This window comes from Coccinella septempunctata, chromosome 2, assembly GCF_907165205.1.
Source record: "Coccinella septempunctata chromosome 2, icCocSept1.1, whole genome shotgun sequence".
In the NCBI taxonomy this organism is placed as follows: domain Eukaryota; kingdom Metazoa; phylum Arthropoda; class Insecta; order Coleoptera; family Coccinellidae; genus Coccinella; species Coccinella septempunctata.
This window is the reverse complement of record NC_058190.1, coordinates 38,879,263-38,902,166: the sequence shown is the minus strand read 5'-3', so window position 1 is coordinate 38,902,166 and position 22,904 is coordinate 38,879,263. Positions and strand designations below refer to the sequence as shown.

Genomic DNA, 22,904 nt, shown 5'->3' with positions numbered 1-22,904 from the left:
TTGGTCAATGCATAATAATTGAGTTCCAGCTCTTACAAATCCTTTAAAAAGAAATCACTAAAAAATACACATTACATACAATAAAAGTCAATAAATAAAACAATTATAAATCACATCACAATACTAAACCACACAAATATGTTAAAAGTAAATACGTTATAGATTATTTGTTTCAAAGTGTCCAATTGATTCCATTTTGATTAATTGAATAGACGAATTTTATATGAAAAAAATTCGAGTTCGGAATTTATTGAATACAAAAGAATAACGGGTGATTCAGGTTACTTATATTTCATTTGCGCCTTCACTCTTTGAATCAATCAATATCTCGAGCATGATCTACTTCTCGAACAACAACTGGAATTATTATAACCGTAATCATCATCATCATCGTAGTCACAACCAGATCGGCTACAGGACATATTTTCACCTTCCAAAAATTTCTTTATTTCTCGCACGACCATATTCTTCACATTTGGATTGTTCAGTATCATAAACAACAAATCAGTATATGAAGAATTGCCACTTCTATTTCCCAATACCCCCGAAACCCTATTTATAAGTCTCTCCTGTTGATCTTCGTTCATACGATTTTGAATGAATTCACTAGCGGGCATCTTCTTGTCATTCCTAGAATTTCCCAAAGGGGAGCGGCCGCATCCACCTTGAGTATTAGCCCCAAGTCTATCAAATACAAATCCTGTAAAAAAAAATTTAATAGAATTTTATTAGAATTAGTTGGATATGATGTCTATAAGTCCATAGTACCCCCACCAAAGTATGTTACTATACGTATTTAGTATAATGAAACAATAATAAAACTATATAAAAAATATATTTTGAGATATAGCAACTCAAGAGTATTTAGTTGTTTGATCTATGATAAAATGGGGCTTTAGACATGGATTATATTTAGACTTAGATTAATGAAGACCCCCATTTGAAATAACAAAAGTTATTAGGCTCAAATTGCGATATAATCGGAAGTCGCAGTGTGTATATATTGATCTTGGTTTCATGTATGATCCACAAATTTTGTGACAAAAAATCCCATTCGGCTATCTAGATACTTCTAGTGCACACTCTGCATGAAACACCCTGTATATAACTGTCTGCAAGGATTTTATGTCAACTATTATACTATTAAGAATAAGAGCCTTTCGGGGTAAACATAGGTTCATTTCAGAGCAATAATTTATAAACCTGACACAGTGAGGAAAATTCCCAAAAAGAAAGAAATAATTTTAAAAAAACACACTTACCGGCAAAACCTCTTGCAAAATTGAACGCTTGTGCATTGGGTGAACGAGCCATCATATTCATGGCCATTTTTCCGACACCGACTATAAGATCCTCATTTTGAATGGCCAAGGCACATAAATTCAAAAGGTCTTGTCCTTGTAAAGGCATTTCGATTTTCGTGTTCTTTAACTAAAAGTCCGTCCGCTGTGAAAGACGATTATATTTCGAATGATGAAAAACGATGAATTCGGCATTTCTTTACATGTGCGACGTTGATGAACACCACAAGACAAGTTTTTTTTTCAATGAGATAAAAGGCGCTCACACACAACAGGAGTTCTACTTGGCGGTTTCCAGTTATGAAAAATAAAGTGCAAATATACATATTATGTTTAATTTGAAGGAAAGCTTTGCTTTCAAGGTTTTATGCTGAGTCAACACATCATTCATTACATACATTTCAAATCATAACTATTCATGTAACATAATGAATAAATAAATAAATAATATTTATTCAAAAAAGTACAGAATATGTATTGAAGTTAAATCTCTTATTCCTTTTACAATATGAGAAGCTGTGAATTACTTCTGATGAAAGGAAACATCCACTACTTTCAATTTTTCAATACATGGCAGGTTGTATATATTGAAAACGAGAAGTGATCAATATCATTTCATTATGAAATCTGGAGATAAAAGAATTAAAACTCTTACACCATTCATAACTCTCATGATTGGCTAGATCTTTCGTTATGAAATTTCATTTGCTGTATAATATAAATCTTTCTTTTTTTTGAAAAAGCATACGGCAAATTCCGTGTCATTTATTCCGATTCCGTTAGATGGCGCTGTATAACATCGCTTTTGAAGCTTTGCTCAAATGCATGTACATCAGAGGTTGTCTCTGATGTACATTGTACATCATTATGCACAGATTACAGAGAATCTGTAATCTCTGTAGTCTCTGTAATCTGTGTCATTATGTTTGAGGCTTTGAGATCGGCATCATTGATAACATAGGCATGGTAGGCATCATCCATCCTTACATCATATCGATGGTGCAGTAATAAAGTGAAATGTGAGAAAATTTTTTTCTTAACAAGGAAATTGCCGGTTAGAGCTGGTAAAAAATAAAAATACATTTGCAGACAGGTCAGCTTTTCGTAAATGAAAATTTTATTAAGTCTATTAAAATATCGAAAACAAGTATTATTCAACAATAAATATTTAAAGCATATTTCTTTCTTTTGACTAAATATATGAAATCTATTTCAATAAGAGTTTTTTATATCGAGAACAGACAATAAAGTGCTTAATTCATTTCATTTCCTCCATTTCATCATCACTTAAATTAATCTGAATGATTCCATCATTATCAGAAGTTTTAACTTTATCAATCTCTTTGATCTCTTGACTGAGGTTCGAACTTTCTACAATGGCCTCTTTATTAAGGTTAGGATTTTCTACAATAGGCTCTTGAATAGGGTTTGAATTTTCTGCAATGATCTCTAGACCAGTATTTGAATTATCTGCAATAGTCTCATGGTCAACTTTTCCACTATCATTTCTAAGGATAACTGCCTCTACATTTACTGTTTCACTAGACAGTTCCTTATTTTCAATAATTTTTATTTTCGGTATTTCTGCAATCCTATCATCGCTTTTCAAGGAAGTATCTATTGAAACTGTTGTATCATTAACTGTATCTTTTTCTAATATATTACAATCTTCCTTATCGGCTTCATTTCCTAAAGAATTCGTAGTGTCAACAATACCCCCATTTTCCTCATCATCACTAGATGTTATTATGATCTCTTCAGTTTTGGCTGTTTTAATAATAACTTCATCATCACTACCCACATTTTGCTCAATTGTGGGGATTTTGCTCAAGGTGAGACTTTCCTGAGTTTTTGCATTCTCTAAGAGTAACTGAGATTTAATAGCCCTTGCTCTAGCTTGCAATTCCAATAGCTCTAATACACTCATAAGATTTTTATTCGAATCAATTTCACCATCTTTTTGTGATGGATTTTTTTCATTATTCAGATTCTCTTTTTTCATGGAACATTTAACTTTTTCTTTCTTACATTTATGATGTTTGGTCTCTTTTCTCCTCTTTTTTTGTTGGGAAGTCTCTTCATCATCTACAAAAATAAGTTTTTATGCATAAGGCCTTGTTTATGCTGGCCGGCAACTTATTTCCTAATCCCTCAAAGGGTTTTTGGCTTCTCGAAAAATATAAAAATTTTAAGTCTTAAGGCTAGTTTATGATGACTCGTAACTTCCAAAGTTTATAAGCAAGAGGGCTTATTATTATTATTATTTTTTTATGACCAAAAACTTCTAGAGTTATATATTAGGAAATAAGTTACCAGCCAGCATAAACAAGGCCATACACATAACTCCATCTACATTTATATTACCATCAACATTTATCACCAAGTCATCATCTGAAATATCATCTAAAGAAATTACATCTATGGGCTCATCTTCACTAGTTGAACTACTACTATCTTCCTCTAAACTTTGACCATTGAAAATATATTTCAGTCTCTTATTAGATATCCCCAACAATTCTTCAAGTAACATTGAATTTAATTCTTCAGTATCCAAACTCTGTAGAAATATGATGGCTTAAAAAAGTAAATCAAGACCAAAGGATAGCAAACTTACTTTAAGGCAGGAGGGAGCCATTAATTTAATCTTCTTTGGTTTTACTATTTTTAATACTTCTTTCATTAACTTTATTCTATCATTGACATAATAAGAGAGTTCATGTTCACTGTCATCAGAATCAGACTGTTGAATCAATTTATTGAGTTTTCTCTTATCCTTCGTCAAAGGCATCATAAATAATTACACACTATTTACAAAAAGTTGATGCAATACATGCATTGAAATTGGATATAGGAAATGCCTGAAAGAATACCGACAATATCTGAATACGAGAACCAATTTCTGATTAGTTTTTATTGAAAGTTTCTGTCGAGAACACTAGTTTTTCATTAATTTTAGTATCAGCCTTGTTTGTTTACATGTTACAATTCAAATTGACAGTTGACAGGAAACATATGCAACCCACAGAGAACATAACAAAAATTAATGATTTCTCCTTTTTCTGAACAGAGACATCATCGGAGACTAAAATGTATCGGTGTAGCTTAAGGAATACAGTCACTTTTATTTTATGGAATTAAATTGAATATTTTCCAATTTATACCAAAGATAAGCTAATGACTATTTGTCATTCGGTTATAATTTTTTCTGTGGTTTTGGTACTGTCACCATTTTCCTAACCTCTTCTTGAGTTTTCCATCGAGACTTTTCCTAAGGTGAAAACAAACAATCATAATGATACCGGGGAGATTGGGCCTGACTCCAAGTATTTCAGACAATTTACTTAGTTTATCTTGGCACGATTCGGCATGGATTCCAATACTCAACACATCAAATGTGATGGACTATTTTTCAGATCGATCAAATCCATTTTTTGATCGGACATGCAATAATGAAATCGTGAAAATGCAAAGGCTAAATCCTGATCAACTGCAGTAAGGCATTGTGAATGTTTAGATCTATTTCTTATTTATCCATTGGTAACTTTCCAGAAACATGACTGGCCTAGAATATGTTCTTTTACATGTACAAGAACCTATCTTATATGTTATACGAAAGCAACATAGACATGGTCCTCAACCAAATCAAACAACTCCTTTGGCTGACTACTATATTATTGCTGGAATAGTCTATCAGGCTCCAGATTTGGCTAGCGTTTTGAATTCTCGTCTGGTAAGATATTCATTTCAAATAAAAATTGTTTCAATTATGACTTCCTAGTTTGAAAGCATTTCAATTTCCATTGATTTCAGCTTTCAACTGTTCACCATTTACAGTCTTCATTTGAAGAAGCTTCTAGTTTTTCAAGATATCATCCAAGTAAAGGTTATTTCTGGGATTTCAAATCCCAACGGAATAGCAATGATAAAATTAAAGCAAAAGAAGAAAAACCTAAAGAGGAACCAAGTTCTATGTTTCAAAGGAAAAGAGTCGATATGCTGCTTGGCGAATTAATTAAGAAATTTCCGTTGCCTTTGCCCCCATTACCAAAACCAACTCAAATGGCTGTCACGCCTAAGCAAGAGAATGATAATGGAAATTCTGAAAATAAAGATAAGCCAGAAATAAAACAGGAGAAAATCAAACCTCCACCAGAGAAAAAACCTAGGTTGAATTGAGTTCATTTAAATGTATAATACTAATAATTGTTGACTGATTATTTTAAATTATTTTGTTATAATTAAAATTCATAGAAATACTCCATTGTTATCAATCTAACAAAAACACAAGATTAAAAGCAGCTACCTTCGACATAGATCAGAGGATCAGTAAATTCAAAGATTAACTTCTTTGATTCAATACTTTGGCTTTGACCTAGAGGATTTAAAAGGGCCAAAAGCAAGGTGCTTCATGAGTTTGTGAAAACTCTCAATAGAACACCCAATACACAGACAACAACTGTTATCTTGGACCAAATATCTCCTTTGTTTCTCTGTGTAAGCAAACATCTCCTTCGTTTCTCCGTGTAACCAAACAAGTAAATCTAGGCAGAGACAAACTTATTGTCTCTGATCTAGGTACAAAAATTTACATCAGTTGGCACATCATCAGTAGAGTAGTCTGAATAAATAAAATCTACTATCAGTCAAGGATAAAATCCCAAATTAACGCTTTTATATAAGATATGGCTGCATCCTGTAGTAAAAATGCTTTGTCTAATATTTGGTCTAAAATGTACAATCAACAAGCACATTTTGCTGTACTCCTTTATTTTTTCACGCCTCCGAAAGCTCAGTAACAAAAGTAACTTACTCTTTAAGTAGTTTAAGTACGCCACTGCTTTCCTCGTTTATAATCTCAAAGATTATAGTCTATAATAATCTTTGCTTATCTGAAATGTGAATGATGTGGCAACAGAGGGTCTGGCAGGTGCATAATCAAACTTGACCAAGAGGTTATGATTGTTCATTAATTTATTCATTTGATTAGATTAAATAAGCGACAATCTTTATATTGAACGGAGGAATCAAGATTTCACTTAGTCATTGTTCAGAACCACGTAGATTGACACTGAAAATATGGAAAAAATTGTTATATTCGGTTCCTCTGGAATGACCGGTATCTGTGCCGTGGAAGCTGCAGTTGAAAAAGGTATGAAATATACAACCATTATATATGTATATTGTATAAATTTTCAACAACGAACAGTCTTCATATCCTGTTAAAATTTCAGGTCTGAACGTTAGAGCTTTTGTTAGGGATGCTTCCAAATTACCAGAAAACCTTAGAAGTAAAGTAGAAGTTGTCCAGGGGGACGTATTGAATTACAATGATGTATCTAATGCAATTAAGGGAGTATCAGCCGTAGTTGTTGTCCTTGGAACAAGAAATGATTTGAAACCTACTACAGTTTTGAGCGAAGGAACCAAAAATATCATCAAGGCAATGAAAGAAAATGGAGTTGAGATAGTGTCTTTCTGTCTGTCTGCTTTCTTATTCTGGAAACCTGCTGATGTACCTCCCATGTTCCACGATCTCAATGCTGATCATCGCAGGCAATTAGATGCTATAAAGGAGTCCAGTTTGAAATATATTGCTATTTTGCCACCACACATTGCAGGTAATCATTAATTATTTTCTTGTGTTGTCTAGCAATTTATCTCTTAATTCAAGTAATAATTTCACTTCTCACATATTGAATACTTACTCCCTATAAGTTGAATTGAAAACATTTTTTTATTCAAGATCAACCTGGTAATGATTATGTGGTGAAACACGATGAAAGCCCTGGAAGAGTAATCACAAAATATGCTCTTGGAAAGTTTTTGGTTGAATGCTTATCAATCCCAGAGCATTATGGAAAAATTGTTGGTATTTGCACAAAACCACAGTGAGCAACAAATATTCTGTGCATCATTTTATTATTGTTAAATTTTTCAGACTATTTGTATTTTATGGAGGAAATCATTGTATAAATTATTTAAAATACATGATATTCATTGTTATTGTTTTTTCTCTAGTCATGCAAGTATCCAGAAAATCAGTTCAATCAATCCTTCTACTATCTCAGAAATTGTGTGGAATCATCAAAATTTCAGAAAGGATGAATGACTTTGCCTTATACTGGATGAGTTGTTATAATTGGAAAAAAATTTATTGATGGCCTGTAAGATCCATATGAGTCATGTATAGCCTGCAGTGGCGCAGCTATAAATTTTATTCTGTTGGCCCAACTAATAATTTATGAAAAAATTTTTTATTACAAAAATTGCATTTAAAATCAGTAAAACATTCATTATTGTAAAAATTATTTAAAATACATGATATTCAATGTTATTATTTTTTCTCTTGTCATGCAAGGATCCAGAAAATCAGTTCAATCAATCCTTCTGCTATCTCGGAAATTGAGTGGAATCATCAAAATTTCAGATAGGATGAATGACTCTGCCTTATACTGGATGAATCGTTATATTTGAAAAAAAAATTTATTGATGGCCTGTAAGATCCATACGAGTCATGTATTGCCTTCAGTCTCGCAGTTATAAATTTTATTCTGGGGGCCTAACTAATAATTTATTAAAAATTTTTTTTATTACAAAAAATGGATTTGAAATCAGTAAAATATTCATCATACTTTACTAAAAAGAACCAAAGACTACTAATATTAAAGTGGAATATAGGTACAATTATTAGCATGTAGAAACTCATGCTCTTGTGGTCTCGTTTTATTTGAACTAAAAATCCGTGATTGGGTGAGCTCCCATATAGTGACTGAACTCTATATTACGTAATTTAAGCTGCGTCGGTTTTATAGATTCGGAGAAAAAACGTTGCGATCAACGGGCAGAAAGGAAAGCGAGTGATTATTATCAGGTTTTTCATTGGATGAACAGACCCTTAAAATTCAGAAAGAGAAAAAATTATACGAATCTAAGCGTGTATGCTAAACCCCATCGTGGGTGCGGATAGTAGATTTAGTAGGTACACTCAGTGGCGAATTTGTCTTAACTCCAAGTAGGAAGGAAGGAAAATGAAAATAGCAAAACCCTTTGCAGATCGATTGTAAAAAAAATTGCGTCATGCACGTGGCAACGATAATGAATGATAACATAACAGGTTTCCATTCAATCTACAAATTGCAACATATTTATATGTAGTTTGTTTATCTACGTGACCTGTATATTACTCTCATAATCTGTATCTTATCAAATTGATCATTGTTCTATCTACGGTACCTGCCCAGATCCTAATGTTCTCGATCCGTTATAGATTTAAATAATGTTCAAACCACACATTTGATCTGGTATAGTCGCATCGTCTGTTTATAAACTTTTCATGTGTTGTGTATTCGACATAAAACCAGTTGTTGTTTTAGACGGATTAGAAAAAAATTACAATTATGTAAGTGAAGTTTTGTCCATAAGAACATCTTTCTTATGTTCAAGGCTTTTTTATTGGTGTTTGTGGGTAGAATACAGTTACAATTAATCTTGGTAACGAATTTCAATTCTTACCGAAAATGTTTGCAATTTCACTCGTACGATATTATTCCTGATATGTTGTAAATATCTTTTTATGGTAAAAGGTGTGATGATTATTCAACTTCAGACCCTGCGATTCAAATGAAGATAATATTATAATATGAGTGAATTTGAATAGCGAAAAAATTTCATTCAAAAGCGTCTGTGAGTAGAGCCTTTTGATAATGATTTTTAACTGCTCTCTGTACAGACTCTTGATGTGAGCTCAAATGCCACAGGCAGATCAACCTTGTATTTGGTCACAGGGATCGTACAGGGGCTCTAGAGGTATAAAAAAATGTGCACTATAGAACCCTGAGCTCAAAATAGGAAGATTTAAGCCAAATTACCTGGACAAAATATGTCTTATGTTACAGGGTTTTTTCTTTAAGAAATTATGATTTTATTGTTTTTTTGGTAATAGGAATTGAAGTTTTATTTTCTGTGTGTAATCTAATGAACCAATATACAATATAATTATTACACCTCAAAATCAAAATAATTTTGTATACCTCCAAAGATTACAGTGTTAGCCTATTAGTAAGCTTAACTCTATAATCTTTGGTATAGCCCAATGTCTAACTAATAGGACTTGAAATTCACATCTTGCAATACGATAAGTTTACCAGCTTCAAACACGCTAAGACCTACAAAAATTTGAGTTCTGATTAAGAATAGTGAAAGCAAAAATGTTTCGATTATTCCCGAAAGGAATGAAACTATATGCAAAATTTTCAAGTAGGAGTAATGAAAAGTTGAAATTATACTTGAATGTTTTTGTTCTGTATTACAGATTATGGGAAATACAGGTGGCAGACTAAAAAAAATTAGGAAATCCTTGAGGAGGATCAGTCTATCAAGAAGCAAAGAGAACTTGAGTAGGGGCGATCAAACTAGACGTTCTATCAGTTTAATGAATTTATCAGTATTGAAGAAGAACATTATCCACAAGAAAAAATCAAAGAGCACTGTATTAGTTTCGGAATCTTACGATCAATTCAAAAATTCAGAAGACGACAAAGAAATACTTGTGATAACAAAATCCAGCTCCACATCGAGTTTAAAAACATTAGAAAAAACTGCGTCAGCTGAAGTCTCGGAAATACAGAGTCCTGAAGGACTAGAGAAAAATGCGGAAAAATCAAAAGTTAATGTACCTGCAGAGGAAATAGATAATTTGAGAATTGGGGATCATGGACCAAGGAAACTCTCTTTGGACCTGAGTCTAAATAATTCTTCTCATGATAAAACAGAGAATGAGACAATGTTCAAGTCGGAAAAAGAACTGATCCCTGATAAACCCGAATGTAGTGAAACTTCGGCATTGAAAAAAATAGATCAGAAACTTAATAACATTGAACAACAGATTGAACAAATGTCACACGATGATCTGTTAATTCATCTTCCCTTACTTAAAGATGAAATTCACTTTTTATGGATAAAGTCTTATGATGTTAAATCATCCAATGAAGAGGTATATCCCAAAAAAGTAAATACAATCGAATATTCAAAAAAAGTATTACATAAACTATATAGTAAAGCATTCAAACAACACGAATACTGTACATTAGAAAAAAATTTTGGTGACTGTGATTATAGATAGAATTTTGAATCGATTTGTTGCGATACGCTTGACATAAAAAATTTTATTGTGAAATATCCTGTAAGTTTTATTATATTTATATTTTACAAGGTAATTAAATTTTGTATATGTTTACTATTGAAAACTTGAAGAATCCCCCCAAACTTCATCTCATCTCCGAAATCGAAATAACTAACCGATATTTTTAATGTTTGAGTTCCGATTTATACAGGGCGTTAAAAAATTTTCGATGCAGTAACTGAAGAAATTTTGGAACGAAATAGATTTAACCTTGAACATTTGAATGAAATATTTCCCCTTCCGAAATACAGAAGAAAGTACGTCCATACAGCACGCCTCTGGTAACAAAAGAAAACTATCGTTTAACACTATGCTAAGATGTTTTTGGGAATCATCAGTCCCGTATTCGAAATATCTTTGAATACTTTTCAAATTTAAGGGGTGATAGCTGTGCTTTCTTTAAGGGTTAATACATAGGATTTTTGGTGAAATAATTTATCACAATGAGTTGTATCTCCTCTGCAAAAAAGTTTCACCTTTTCGAAAGGAAAAAAAATTGAAGTGCATGCATAAAAAATGAAATACGTTCTAACAGTATTTCCGTGGCTAAATTATTATAATCTCCAAACTATTTCAAATCCCAATAATCTACTTCTTTCAAGAGCAAATATGAAGTGAGTAAAAAGTAACACAAAAAATTCATATCAGTATTTTTTACTTTGTGCTCAAACAAGTCAAGTTTCTATTTCAAATCAAGCAACTTTTCATGTAAAATTGAGAAGTTTGTGAAGCACCTTTTGCGAGGGATGGGGGGTTGAGTTTCATTGAATGGTAACCCTTACTTTTTGTACCAGAAATGAATAGACTTTTTGTTACTGAGGATGATTATGTTGATGAAGTTTTTTTTCATAAACCTGTTTTTAATTGTAGGGATGAAATGGTTAAACTTATTGAAATAAAATGATTACTTTCTTTCTATATAATACATCAAAAACATCCATCACTCCTAATGACCTCATGAAAAAGGGAATATTCGAATTCAATAAGTTCAAACGTTCATCCCTATAAGGAACAAAGGGTTGATTGATGAAAAGCCCCATCAATGACCAGATTACCCTAGCAAAAAATCTATTACTGGCACAAAAAGTAATGTTTAACGTGCATAACTGATTAATTATGCATTGAAAGTTGGATAATTTAAAATGAAAATTGACCTGTCCGAGCATTTTTCTGAAAATAGTAAATACCGAAGATGCGTTACTTTATAGTAGCTGTGTAGAATGAAATTAACTAAATGAAACACGAAATGCCGTAAATAATGATGTTATATTAAAAATATTACACAGGATTAACATTAGCTAGATATCAATTTATTTGAAATCAATAACAACATCAAAAATTAATAATAAAAACTACAATCTTTCATTAAATAAAAAACATTAACATTATTATTTCTAATACAAGATGATACAAATATAAATGGAGCATGCATTTCGTTATTTATTTTTAAAGGTTCCAACGAGATTTCACGATTTGAAATGATGAATTACTGATAAAAAATTCATTCATGAACTATTGAGTACCCTGAAATTGTGAATTTCAACATTTACTGCCGGCATCTTTTCCACAATTAATTCAACGTTAGACTGAATTTCCTCAATTAACAGAAAATCCTAAAGCTGCCTATACACGTAAAGACTTCTCGTATTATAAGACGGCACAAAGTACTTAGTGAAAAACCTTGTAGATGCTCATTTGCATGTGCATCATAGAATTTTTACAAGTATTTCGAAGCTTTTTGTCCAAGAGTTGTTGGTTGTTTGTTTTTTTTTGCTATAAAGGAATGTTTTATCCATCATTACTTCAGAAATTAAGTTTAATAGAATACCTCCGAATTCCGGAGGCCAAATATTAGAGAAATATTCCTGAGCAATCTGTAGGAAGGATTTTGAATATGTCAAGATCCAAATATTGAATATTTTTGTGTTTACTTGATTGGAACTCGAGAAATTGTACATTTTCGGAGGACAAAAAAAAATTAATCCTTTCAATTACATGCATCGATATGTTTCTTGCGTTTTATATGGAATCCTGTCGAAACGGAAATGGGTCAGTAAATGTTGAAATTAGTTCATGAAATCTTAAAACATTGGAACTTAATAAATTCATTATATTTATTGAGTAAACGGTTGGATTTAAATTACAAAGGGACGGTGTTTTCCGTGGTCGATAGGCTCGGAAGTAGGACAAAAATTAACATATTTAATGGACAATGACCCACGGATTAAGTTTTTCAGTTTCACCATATTCTCGGTTACTTTTGACACAACCCGAAATTTTCTTAAAACTAACAAACCTGATTTGTGCAGTTTCGTTTTCCACATCGAATTGTTGGCATTACGGTCGAAGGAACTGCACAGAACAAGCTTACAAAAAAGCGTTTTTTGAGACAACTATCAGGACTATATCGAACAAGTGAATTTTTGATCTTATTTTCTTTGTATTAAAGTACATATTGCACCCTTTGAACATCTATAATATATTAAATTTCCACCACCCCCAAAGATACACTCTGGTTGATCAATTTTATCATTGGAGCTGATCAGTACAACCAGAGAAATATTTTCATACTAATAATTTTTCCTAATTTCTCTAGATTGGAGCCAATCTAAGTCCTTTCATAATAAATTATTCATAAATTAGTTCAACATATAACACTTTAATGTATGTAAATTGAGGAAATTAATATAATTACTATCGAAAATATTGATTCTAATACTAGTCAATATCATATTAATTTAATGAACATTGGTTTAATGGATCACTAACTAGTTACTGAACTCAAAAAATGCTATAACATGCCTATACAGATACATTTAGTCCTTATAATCTTTTTCAGTTTCACATGCAGAGCAAATATGTTTCGAACTTTTAAAAGTGGGACAGTAACTTCATAAACTTAATATTTCATTTTCATGGAAACTTATTTAATAAATTCTCTGCAATAAATTAATTTTACACTTGCTCACTGTAACAGTATGAAAATGAAGTCAAAAAGTTTTGCATTAGTTTTAGTCAGAGGAAAGCAAAGGGCATTGGTAACAACCAATACCATTTTTTAGAACTTGTATTTGTCACTGATTTTTTTCCTTTGGAAGATTCTTGAGAGAAATGTATTCTGAGTTGAATTTGAAGAATTGGCGATTCATAGAAAAATATCCTACAGCAAACTTTTCAATTTTTAACAAAACCCTTGCCATCGAATCTAACGAAGAAATCTAGTCACAAAATTTTGGAGATTTATGTTCTGTGTCTAAGTATAATGGCTCGAAGATTGAGAATATGATAACAATTCCGTAATTATATGAATTGACAAACAAAATCAACAGATGCATGGTAAATCGGTATCGAATCTGAAAGATAACCCAAAATGTTATACTAGAAGTTAATCATTACAATAGCCATAGACTATTTGAGGAAATTTTTTTAAACGTTTCAAAGTAGTCAGCTATTTCGATTGGAGATGTTGGATTTTCTGGTTTTTACACATTTATAAGTAAAAATTTAAGATTAAAATAAATGTTTAGGATTAACTTGGTGTCAACAGTCCCTTGATAACAAGAGAACCTTAGAGTAAGTTTCAGATGGCGCCAGCGTCAATTATATTTTTCAAAGTTAAATGTCGATCATATGAAAATCTCTTGTCGCCTTCTTTTCTAGCCACACATACTTTTCAATAGATATAATTTCTGTTTATAATATTGCCCATAATTCCAAATTTCATGGAGCGGTTTTTTCATTTGCTAACATTTATCAGAGTAACCATTTTCATGAATCATAATTCTCCAGGTGGAAAAATTTCGTAATTTTTTTATAACACTAACAATTTATGATTTGACACCAATCCATCAACACTATAAACATAATTTTGCAGTCTCTGCTTTCCTTAGTTACTTATTAAAATTGACTCTTTTTCGTTAAATGTGGAATTAAAAAAAATATTTATCACTGATTGGACAATTACGTTATAGGGGAAATTTCCTAGAAAATTCTTGCGAAAAGTACAGACATCCTCTCTCATCCGTCTGAGTATCCTCAATACTCACATACATCATATCACACTTGTTAATTTCTTCTCGCATTGGACGCACTCATAAAATTGTACAAAGAAAAGTTCACAGTAGAAAAAAAGTAATAAATAATGACTTACAAGTTGAAGAATGTCGTAATAAATGCTATAACATACACCAACGGTCTTGGCGACCTAGAAGACCGCTAAAAGACGTCTCTATTGGACCTTCCCGGCCTCTGGAAGTTTCTGTTGTTTGGTCTACGGGCATTTCTTATCTCCCTGTCAACCTCCAGGTCTTCCAACCTTTGAGTGAGGCTCAACTTTTGTTGGACCGCCAAGCGGAGCAACTGATTCAAAGTCTTCTTTTCTTCCTCGGCTGCTTTCAGCTGTTGTTGAAGTTCATCCACTTGTGTCACGTATTCTTCACACCGTGCCGCAAACATAGCTCTCAAGCCTGAAATAATGTGGAAAATTTGAACTTCCAATAAATACAGAAAAATAGGTTGAGGATATAGCACATGAAAGTATTCTAACAGGAAATAATTAAAGTCCAAACTTCTCAGACTCAGCCACAATTTTCTAAAGTATCTGTATTTCAACTTACTTGAGAATGTGGCTGCATCTTCTTTCAACAGTCTCAGCTCGTTCCTCAATTTCATCATCGTCTCCGATACAATATTCTTTTCATTCTCATATTTCCCTTTAAGATTTGTAAGAGCAACTTCTGCGGTGTTCTTGTTCGATTTAAGCACTGTGCGGAGAGTGGCAATTTGTTCACGCTTCGTGGATAGCAAACTTTTCAGCCTGATGACCTGTTCTTGTAATTCGGCCAACTCCTCGCTATTCTCTCCCTTGTTACCTGAGATAAAAGAAGGTGAATATGACACGATTTAAATAAAGCGCAAATTGTTACCTTCGTAAGAGCCATTGGAATTCTCCCTCTTGGTTTTGGACAACTCAATAGTATTCTCAATTGCATTCTTCAGATGTTTGATTTGATCGACTACAGTACAAACATTTCTTGCCAAAGTAGCAGTATCGTTAAGGTTTTCTAAATCGTGCAGAGGGAGATCACTTTTGAGGTGGTTCCTCAGGTGTTCAAGTTTCGATATTTCTCCTATAGATGGCGCCTGTTCCACCACTAGAAATGGAATTATTTCTTGTGCACTATGCTATAACCTGAACTATACAGATTGTTTGAAAAGGTAGGTCTTTTTTTGGCAGCAGGTACATGTAAAAAATATCATTTCACCAAAAATCGCCAATATAATATAATTAGTGAAAAATAATGTAACACCTTAAAACAGTAAGGCATGAATGCAATAATAAGATAAAATAACAACAAATGTTATAATCTAATATGCATCTGAATTAATTCTTATTGTTGCACTCATACCTCACTGTGTCCTCATCATTATTTTCGTTGGTACTCACTTGGGGTCATCCCTTCTTTTTCATGGTCTAAAACGACACGAGTGGGAGTTTGCCCATTGACAGTACAAACATGATGATAAAGTTGTGCCAATTCTTCAGTAACTGTCTGAAGATTATTCTGCGTTTCTTCCAGGGAGGATCCGGCGGAACTTGCAAATTCCCTCAGTAATTTTAAGTCACTATCTAGATCAAGATTCTTCTGTTCCAGATCCAGAACCTTCGTTTTGAGATTAGTTATTTCTTGACGAAGAGTATAAGTAGCATCAGAGACATTAGAGAGCTAAAAAAGAAAATGTAAAAAGTCAAGTCAAAAATGAAGCTTAGATATAATTACTTTTTCCAATTCTTTGATGTCCTGCTTCAACTGCAAAATTTCTTTGCAGGACATTTTGAACCATTGCTCGTATTGAGCGAGAACTTTCTTATAGTCATCGGCTGGAGTCTGAACATTTTTGTCAACCTTGTTGGACAGATGCTGGAGGGAATCCACATGAGCAGAAAGTTGGACTAATCGTGCCATGAACACCTGTGGGTATTTTGGGATAAGTAAATAATGTCAAACAATTCTCAAAATGTTGATGTGATACAATGATAATATTTCAAGAAGTGCTGAAAAAATACCTGGAAAGCCCTACTAAAATGTTAATATACATTTTTAGAAAAATATTCTTGACCACTAGTTTTGGGACACCCTGTCTATGTTACTCTGCCTATGTAATAACTTTCTATATATGGGTAGAAGTCCCAAATTCACACAGTAATTCCTCACCTGTAATTCTCCTTGGCTTTTTTCTACCATATTCTGGTTATCTCGAAGATTTTGGGTGAGTTGTAATTTTTCCTTTTCCAAGGAATCTAGCTGTTTCTCCAACTTTCTTAGCTCATTCAAATGAACCTCAGAGAACAAATCTACATGCTTATCATCTGGTGAATTCAGATCTCCAGAATTTCTAGAAAGACTATCCTCAATTTTTTTCAACCCAGGTATTTCATCCTCTCCATCACTACATAAACCTGCATCATCTGCCATGCCTGGAAAAAATCATTACAAACTACTCAAGAAAAACTTTTGTTCAAGTGTTTACATATACTTATAGTTTCACTTTATTTAAACAAGAATAATATTAGAATATTCAAATAAATAAAAAATATACCTTTTATACTATAGGCCAAATTGTTGATATTGTAAAAAGATTCACGATGGATGTGAGCATCAAGTTCCTTCTTCAACGCATATTTTGCTTCCCTTTCACTTTGTAAGGATTCCAAAGCTTCTTCCATATGCTTTTCAGCAATCTTCTTCAAATTGGTCATTTCTTCTAGCTGTAAATGCATCAGGTCCATTTCTTCATGTAAAGTACGAATTTCATACTTCAAGCTTTCAAATTCAACCTGTGAACTTTTCAAGCAAGATATCTGTTTCAATAACATAATATTTTCCTCTTCCAGTTCAGAATAGTCTAAGTTCAACCTGTAAAATTCAACACATTTACAAGCTGTCTCACCGAGATATGCAAGATAAGTTCACCTTGTTTCTCTCAGTTTTGATTCTCTCAACTCGCTTCTTAATTTTTTACATTCCATCCCCCTATCCTCCTTATCCTTACCCATATCAGTATTCTCTTGAAGCATTCTATCTCTTTCAACAGTAACCCGATCCAATTCATGACGCAGCTGTTTAATTTCACTTTCTAACTCAATAATTTGGGAATTGAGTGATGTTTCCCGAGCAGCAGATTCACTTAAAAGGGATTCTTCTGTTTCTATACCCGATTTAGTTGTTTCTTTATGACTAGAATGGAATTTTGCTAATGCCTAGAAAAATACAACAGGATTGATGTAACTATTCAAATTCAGAAGACCCGAACAAAACAGTCAAGTGTTCAAGCATTGAGGCTTCAACTTACTTCCTGAGTGATCAATAGTTCATGTTTGGTGTTTTCAAAGGCAGTCTCTAAATCTTCACACCTTACTTGCAACTCATTTTTCTCTTGTAAAAGGACCAACCCGTATTGGGCAGATTGTATTTTTTCGCTACTTGCTTGATCTAATTCTCTTGTTAGTCTTTCAATTTCATTCTTTAAAAATTCCACATCTTTTTGCCTGTCTGGAGTTGCCATTTTTCTTCGAGTATTGATGATGATGTAGGAAATTGAATGAATTAATTTTAATGATTTTCACTTCATCATTATAAAGAAATTTCTATTTCTGTTTTAATTACAGCTGACAGCTGTCAAAGTATAAATATCCCGTTTTCCTGAAATTTCAATGGAATTGTCAATGTCAGGAATCCCCATGCTCAGTAGCGTAACATGTATGTTGCTGAAGGGCTGCCAAATAACTTTTTGTAGTTAAATATCTTGCTAGACCAAGTATGATGATCATTTTCAAATGATGTAGGATGTAGATGTTATGCAAATATAATGAAATCCCTGAATTGTCTACGAGAGTATATTATTGTTTTTCGTTTCTTTTAAGAAACTTTTTCAAATCCTCGGAATGGCTCTGAAGTTCATTGAAGTGTTTTTACGAATAAGGTTCATCCAAATCACAAACTTAACTGTTTTAATCAGGGTTTAAATTTTTAAACTACCACCATGAAAATAAATCAGGTAAAATTCCTTTTCAAAAAAACTCAAAGAAACCCAAATGCAGTATGAATATTTCGTAATGAATCGTCTGATTTAACCGCAGCGCGACAGGAATTATCAGTCCCCTATTCGGAATTTTATTGAATTTATTTCAAATTCAAAGGGTGATAGGTCCGGCATCTCGAATGTTTTATATAATATATACAATTTTTGGTGAAACAAATCAAATTTATTTTGATGAGTAGTACCTATCAAATGAAAGCCTCACCTTTGAAAACACCCTCTGTATAGAGTGCTCTATGAGGTCTTCAAAATGACGAATCGCAGCACCATTCACTCTTATTCAATATCAGAGATCTCGATATAGAGAATTAGAAAGGAGAAGTTTTTCTCCCCTCGAATTAGAAATCCACCTCATCACATATTTGATGAGCCATATAGTCGGTACTTTGAACATTCAATGTGGAAGGAGCTCGCTAATTCATTCCGATTGATTTAACTAATTAGGTATGAAAGGCCGCTTGATTAATTAGTATTCACAAAGAGAGGAATAATTATAGGTACAGAAAAAGTAAAGATATTAACTTGTTAGATGTCAAACGCTTTTTGCATATAGTTTCTTCGTCTCTTACATGAACGTTTCTCTCATCTTGCAAAAATGGTAAGATTTTAAAACATACCTATGATGATTCTCCAACTGATGGTCAGCATGCCAATGCATACCTCGTAAATATTTTTTTTAGTAGTATATATACCTACCTTTTTTGTGTTTATTCTTCCGGTGAATATACAAGGAAATTCGGTACAAAATAGTCTATTCTGAAAAATTAGATTTTCAATTCAAGCTTTTGACGTTTCGTCCAAGCCATAACACTCTAGTGTAGAATATGTTCTAGTTCTACACTTCATCCACGACTATCAAAAGATTCAAATTTAGCTTTATCATTTTTTATTTCTAACTAACAATTTTGACATTATGATTGTTTGATGGACCATCGGTGATATGGTTCATAAAGACAAAGTGATTTACGAATATCGTAATGTACATAAGGAAACCGTTTAAATATGACCACTTTATTCCAATAGTCGAGAGGACAAATATTTTTCATGATTTCAGGTTCGAGAAACATTTCACCTCTTCGAATTCGAAAAAAAACTTCTTATACTTTCCGGCTTTTACCTCACCGAACCAACAACTCACATCCAACTCTTCTATATCAGTCGATTTATTAATTGGGGATTAAATTTTTCGCTGCTCCTCTCGTCAATGTTCCTCATGATTCTAGAAGAAGTGGAAATAACCATCCTAACAGCTTGCTGGTTGATGTCGATCACACAAGCAGCGTTTCTTCTGAAATTACTGATCTTTTATTTGAAGAGATATGATCTTAGGGACATTGAAAATTTCCTTATTAGTGAAGAGCCGTTTCACACCATATCTCATTTCAAGAGGGCAGTCATAAGGAAGAATTTGAAAAGTTGTAGAAGGATGTTTTTTACATATAGGATGTTCTGCTTCATCACGTGTTTGGGGTACGCTATATGTCCTTACATTGATAAGGGACATCTGCTTGTTTTACCTGGTAAGCAATTTTCTTCCTCGAAATTTTGCCTTATTCTGCCTTACTCTCTATAAGCGGTGATTCATTACTAAATGGGCGAAAGCTATAAGGGTAGATAGATGACCAAGGGTGAGCCAGAATAACTTATATTTGAAGGAACTATCTCTCTTTATAATTAAGTTGCAGTTGATATTGTTTGGTGCATTTATTCTCCGGAACAACTAGTTCAAACTGACATAGTAACTGAATTTTTTGTCCGGGCCGGCCTAGAAAAAAACCGGAAATAAGGTTCAACCCAAAAAAAAACACCCTGTATATCAAAATTCCTCAAATTCGATAGGATATTCGAAAAACCCAAAAAATAAAGGAAACAAGGTATTTCTCATACTTCCACATAGTGTTTTAATACACAATTCATCTCTAGTCAAATCAAAAAACACAACACAGTTACTAAAATTTCGAAAAAATTAAATTTCATTCGGTATTTATTGATTTTATCAATTTCATTGAATTTTTTGGGCCACAAACGTGAAACACTACGAAAGTAGAGGTCTAGAGAGACTAGGTTTATTGACTATTAAAATCGCATGCAGAGATAGGAGAAATTCCTTATTCCCTTTATTTTTTTCTTCTTTTCTCGATAATCATTTCAAATATAAGTGATTTTGATATACAGGGTTTTTTTATTGTGAAGAGAAATAGCTCTCCTTAGCTTCCGCCCATTTGCCAATGAATCACCTTGTATATGGATTTGAACCAAGGTTTAAAATCATTTTTGCAGGATACATACCGTGGGATATCATCAAGTATAACTTTGTGACTAATATGCTTCAAGCATTCACTATAAGTAGCAGTGCCTACATTAACTCAAGTCTTGATACACTGGCTGTTGCTCTTTTTACAGTTGGTATAGTTCATTTGGAAAATCTCAACGAACACCTTAGAACAATGGAATATACACGACCAGAGGATGAAGTTGAAAAGGAATTTAAGAAGATGATAGTGCATCATCAAAATATAATTTTGTGAGTATATAGAGTGGGTGAAAAGTAACGCACAAAATTCATATATCTTCGGAATTTAACTATATTTCGTATCGTAGTAGTTCTTATTTTGAATTACGCAACTTTTCATGTATTATTGGAGAAATTTGTCATACACCCTTCACGAAGGGTGGGGTGGAGGGTAGTTGAGTTTATTCAAATGTCCTTAAAAGCAATAGTTTCCTGATAAAAAATTAAGTCCAACTTGGTGTATGATTGGATTTTCTGTGAATGTAATCGAAAAAATTAATATGTCTAGATTGTCAAGTCGCTATTGTAGCCTTCTTATTGGTGGAAGATGCCTATGAAATGCAATTTCTTCAACTCTTCAGCACTTTCGAGAAAAATATACATATGTAATAATTTTTTTTTTCATTTTTAGTTTACATGAAATACCTCCTTTAATTTTGCTAAGGAATCGCCCCCAAAACATTTTCGCACTTTTTTGGTAACACCTTGTATAACTTAAGGGATCACTAAATCACTGCTCTTATAATTAATTTCAGATTTGTAAGAAAGGTTGAGAAATTATTCGGGTATGGATTGTTCTTTCAATTCGCAGCAAGCGTAGGCGTTATTTGTATGACTGGTTTCCAACTTCTAGTGGTGAGTATCCAGTTTTCAGAACTACAGTGGTTTTATTCATCACTGCGTATCTTTCACTTTCACATAAAAGATTGTCCTTATCCTTTGTTCTTGTGAATATGTAAAGTCGTTCCAAAATTTTAATACAACTTTTGTTTCAAAATGGATGTGAACAAAAGTTATAAAAAAAGTACGACAAGAAGTGAATATAAGGCTGACTATTCTGAACCGTCAGAATATAACATCCAATATTCAAACAGAGTCTAAATTTGGTTCCAACGATTCCCATACATATTAAATCCAAAATTCCGATTTTGAATTAATTTGAGATTATTCTAGATCGACACACTTAGCATAGAATTCGCTATGCTTACAAGCTATTTCATGTGCATGATGACTCAGGTTTATATACTTACGAAATCTGGCCAGATACTAACAATTCAGGTAAAAATATACATAATAGAATTTTGATATTTCTCAGAACTGTTCAATTTTATTTTCAGAGTCATGAATTGGTACGTTCTGTTTATATGGGTAACTGGTATGAATCGACACCAAAAGTAAGAAAAATGATTTCTATATTTCTGGAGAGATGTAAAAAACCAATTGTTTGTACGGCTGGGAATTTTTTCACACTTTCTCTAGCTACACTTATTACTGTGAGTAGATACATATGTGATAAAGTCTATAAATATAGCAATTCTTTTCAGATTATCAAATCATCTTACTCATATTATGCTGTACTAAGAAGCATTTATATAAAAAATTCAGGTACACCCTAATTTTCAATGTAGTACCACAGCATAAAATTATGAATCATTTACAATATGCCGGCAGTTATATAGTGGTGTGAAGTACCTATAAAAACTTAAATAAAGTATTGTCAGAAGCTTCATGGGAATTTCATTCTTTTATTTGGAAAAAGTATATTCCTTTTGATATATTACAAGAAATGAAACTGGCAACACGATAAAAGTAGCAATTTTGAAGCTAACGAGCTAATTTCAACAGGATTATGCGGATACACGGTGTTGAGAAGCCTAACGATTTTGGTTGAAACCGGAAAAATAATAAGTTATGGGAGTTTTTAAAAAAATTGCTGTGCACACAAAACATTTTCGAATCTAGCGATGAGAAATGCTGTACGTTGTTGCTACTCTGAAAAGTGACGAAACGGGATTTCGGCCAAAATCGG

The 22,904-nt window shown here is 32.6% G+C and overlaps 7 protein-coding genes across 8 annotated transcripts; 4 read left to right on the top strand and 3 right to left on the bottom strand.

Moving 5' to 3' along the window:
• Positions 1 to 41: 41 nt before the first annotated feature.
• On the bottom strand, positions 42 to 1,481 carry LOC123307274. The gene is made up of 2 exons (XM_044889511.1): positions 1,263 to 1,481; positions 42 to 700 (listed from the first exon to the last, which is right to left on the bottom strand). Exons 1-2 carry the CDS (start codon positions 1,408 to 1,410, stop codon positions 321 to 323), a joined length of 528 nt encoding a protein of 175 aa, XP_044745446.1. The 5' UTR covers positions 1,411 to 1,481; the 3' UTR covers positions 42 to 320.
• A 902-nt stretch (positions 1,482 to 2,383) lies between these two features.
• On the bottom strand, positions 2,384 to 4,302 carry LOC123308378. The gene is made up of 3 exons (XM_044891000.1): positions 3,916 to 4,302; positions 3,666 to 3,858; positions 2,384 to 3,386 (listed from the first exon to the last, which is right to left on the bottom strand). The coding sequence occupies exons 1-3, from the start codon at positions 4,090 to 4,092 to the stop codon at positions 2,560 to 2,562; spliced, it is 1,197 nt and encodes a 398-aa protein (XP_044746935.1). The 5' UTR covers positions 4,093 to 4,302; the 3' UTR covers positions 2,384 to 2,559.
• A 222-nt stretch (positions 4,303 to 4,524) lies between these two features.
• LOC123308380 (mediator of RNA polymerase II transcription subunit 6) lies at positions 4,525 to 5,557 on the top strand. Its single transcript, XM_044891002.1, has 3 exons — positions 4,525 to 4,793; positions 4,851 to 5,031; positions 5,112 to 5,557. The coding sequence occupies exons 1-3, from the start codon at positions 4,594 to 4,596 to the stop codon at positions 5,475 to 5,477; spliced, it is 747 nt and encodes a 248-aa protein (XP_044746937.1). The 5' UTR covers positions 4,525 to 4,593; the 3' UTR covers positions 5,478 to 5,557.
• Positions 5,558 to 6,216: 659 nt separating this feature from the next.
• Positions 6,217 to 7,304, top strand: LOC123308381 (flavin reductase (NADPH)). The gene is made up of 3 exons (XM_044891003.1): positions 6,217 to 6,450; positions 6,533 to 6,919; positions 7,045 to 7,304. Exons 1-3 carry the CDS (start codon positions 6,378 to 6,380, stop codon positions 7,191 to 7,193), a joined length of 609 nt encoding a protein of 202 aa, XP_044746938.1. The 5' UTR covers positions 6,217 to 6,377; the 3' UTR covers positions 7,194 to 7,304.
• Positions 7,305 to 8,449: 1,145 nt separating this feature from the next.
• LOC123308379 lies at positions 8,450 to 10,536 on the top strand. The gene is made up of 2 exons (XM_044891001.1): positions 8,450 to 8,700; positions 9,613 to 10,536. Exons 1-2 carry the CDS (start codon positions 8,635 to 8,637, stop codon positions 10,420 to 10,422), a joined length of 876 nt encoding a protein of 291 aa, XP_044746936.1. The 5' UTR covers positions 8,450 to 8,634; the 3' UTR covers positions 10,423 to 10,536.
• A 1,193-nt stretch (positions 10,537 to 11,729) lies between these two features.
• On the bottom strand, positions 11,730 to 18,177 carry LOC123308377 (protein bicaudal D). Of its 2 annotated transcripts, XR_006537117.1 has the most exons (10): positions 17,836 to 18,177; positions 17,457 to 17,743; positions 17,083 to 17,399; positions 16,698 to 16,960; positions 16,263 to 16,454; positions 15,929 to 16,208; positions 15,408 to 15,635; positions 15,099 to 15,353; positions 14,633 to 14,948; positions 11,730 to 13,835 (listed from the first exon to the last, which is right to left on the bottom strand). XR_006537117.1 is itself a non-coding variant. In XM_044890999.1 (9 exons), the coding sequence occupies exons 1-9, from the start codon at positions 18,046 to 18,048 to the stop codon at positions 14,698 to 14,700; spliced, it is 2,286 nt and encodes a 761-aa protein (XP_044746934.1). In that variant the 5' UTR covers positions 18,049 to 18,177; the 3' UTR covers positions 11,730 to 14,697. The 2 variants fall into 2 exon arrangements, 1 of the variants encoding a protein (XP_044746934.1); XM_044890999.1 differs by having other exon boundaries at positions 11,730 to 14,948.
• A 1,440-nt stretch (positions 18,178 to 19,617) lies between these two features.
• LOC123307149 (odorant receptor 85b-like) lies at positions 19,618 to 22,553 on the top strand. The gene is made up of 5 exons (XM_044889367.1): positions 19,618 to 20,102; positions 20,863 to 21,107; positions 22,049 to 22,153; positions 22,213 to 22,368; positions 22,420 to 22,553. Exons 1-5 carry the CDS (start codon positions 19,787 to 19,789, stop codon positions 22,489 to 22,491), a joined length of 894 nt encoding a protein of 297 aa, XP_044745302.1. The 5' UTR covers positions 19,618 to 19,786; the 3' UTR covers positions 22,492 to 22,553.
• The last annotated feature ends 351 nt before the right edge of the window (positions 22,554 to 22,904 follow it).

Coding starts and splice junctions, on each gene's coding strand:
- LOC123308381 (XM_044891003.1), top strand. CDS start 6,378: ATGGAAAAAATTGTTATATTCGGTTCCTCTGGAATGACCGGTATCTGT. Junction 6,451..6,532: donor GGAAGCTGCAGTTGAAAAAG/GTATGAAATATA, acceptor TTAAAATTTCAG/GTCTGAACGTTAGAGCTTTT. Junction 6,920..7,044: donor TTTGCCACCACACATTGCAG/GTAATCATTAAT, acceptor TTTTTATTCAAG/ATCAACCTGGTAATGATTAT.
- LOC123308377 (XM_044890999.1), bottom strand. CDS start 18,048: ATGGCAACTCCAGACAGGCAAAAAGATGTGGAATTTTTAAAGAATGAA. Junction 17,400..17,456: donor TCAAAACTGAGAGAAACAAG/GTGAACTTATCT, acceptor TGAATTTTACAG/GTTGAACTTAGACTATTCTG. Junction 15,354..15,407: donor TTCCAATGGCTCTTACGAAG/GTAACAATTTGC, acceptor CTTTTATCTCAG/GTAACAAGGGAGAGAATAGC.
- LOC123307274 (XM_044889511.1), bottom strand. CDS start 1,410: ATGCCTTTACAAGGACAAGACCTTTTGAATTTATGTGCCTTGGCCATT. Junction 701..1,262: donor TTTTGCAAGAGGTTTTGCCG/GTAAGTGTGTTT, acceptor TTTTTTTTACAG/GATTTGTATTTGATAGACTT.
- LOC123308378 (XM_044891000.1), bottom strand. CDS start 4,092: ATGATGCCTTTGACGAAGGATAAGAGAAAACTCAATAAATTGATTCAA. Junction 3,859..3,915: donor TGGCTCCCTCCTGCCTTAAA/GTAAGTTTGCTA, acceptor ATATTTCTACAG/AGTTTGGATACTGAAGAATT. Junction 3,387..3,665: donor CTTGGTGATAAATGTTGATG/GTAATATAAATG, acceptor TTATTTTTGTAG/ATGATGAAGAGACTTCCCAA.
- LOC123307149 (XM_044889367.1), top strand. CDS start 19,787: ATGTTCCTCATGATTCTAGAAGAAGTGGAAATAACCATCCTAACAGCT. Junction 21,108..22,048: donor ATCATCAAAATATAATTTTG/TGAGTATATAGA, acceptor AGATTATTCTAG/ATCGACACACTTAGCATAGA. Junction 22,369..22,419: donor CTCTAGCTACACTTATTACT/GTGAGTAGATAC, acceptor AATTCTTTTCAG/ATTATCAAATCATCTTACTC.
- LOC123308380 (XM_044891002.1), top strand. CDS start 4,594: ATGATACCGGGGAGATTGGGCCTGACTCCAAGTATTTCAGACAATTTA. Junction 4,794..4,850: donor CTAAATCCTGATCAACTGCA/GTAAGGCATTGT, acceptor GTAACTTTCCAG/AAACATGACTGGCCTAGAAT. Junction 5,032..5,111: donor GCGTTTTGAATTCTCGTCTG/GTAAGATATTCA, acceptor CATTGATTTCAG/CTTTCAACTGTTCACCATTT.
- LOC123308379 (XM_044891001.1), top strand. CDS start 8,635: ATGTGTTGTGTATTCGACATAAAACCAGTTGTTGTTTTAGACGGATTA. Junction 8,701..9,612: donor TAGAAAAAAATTACAATTAT/GTAAGTGAAGTT, acceptor TCTGTATTACAG/ATTATGGGAAATACAGGTGG.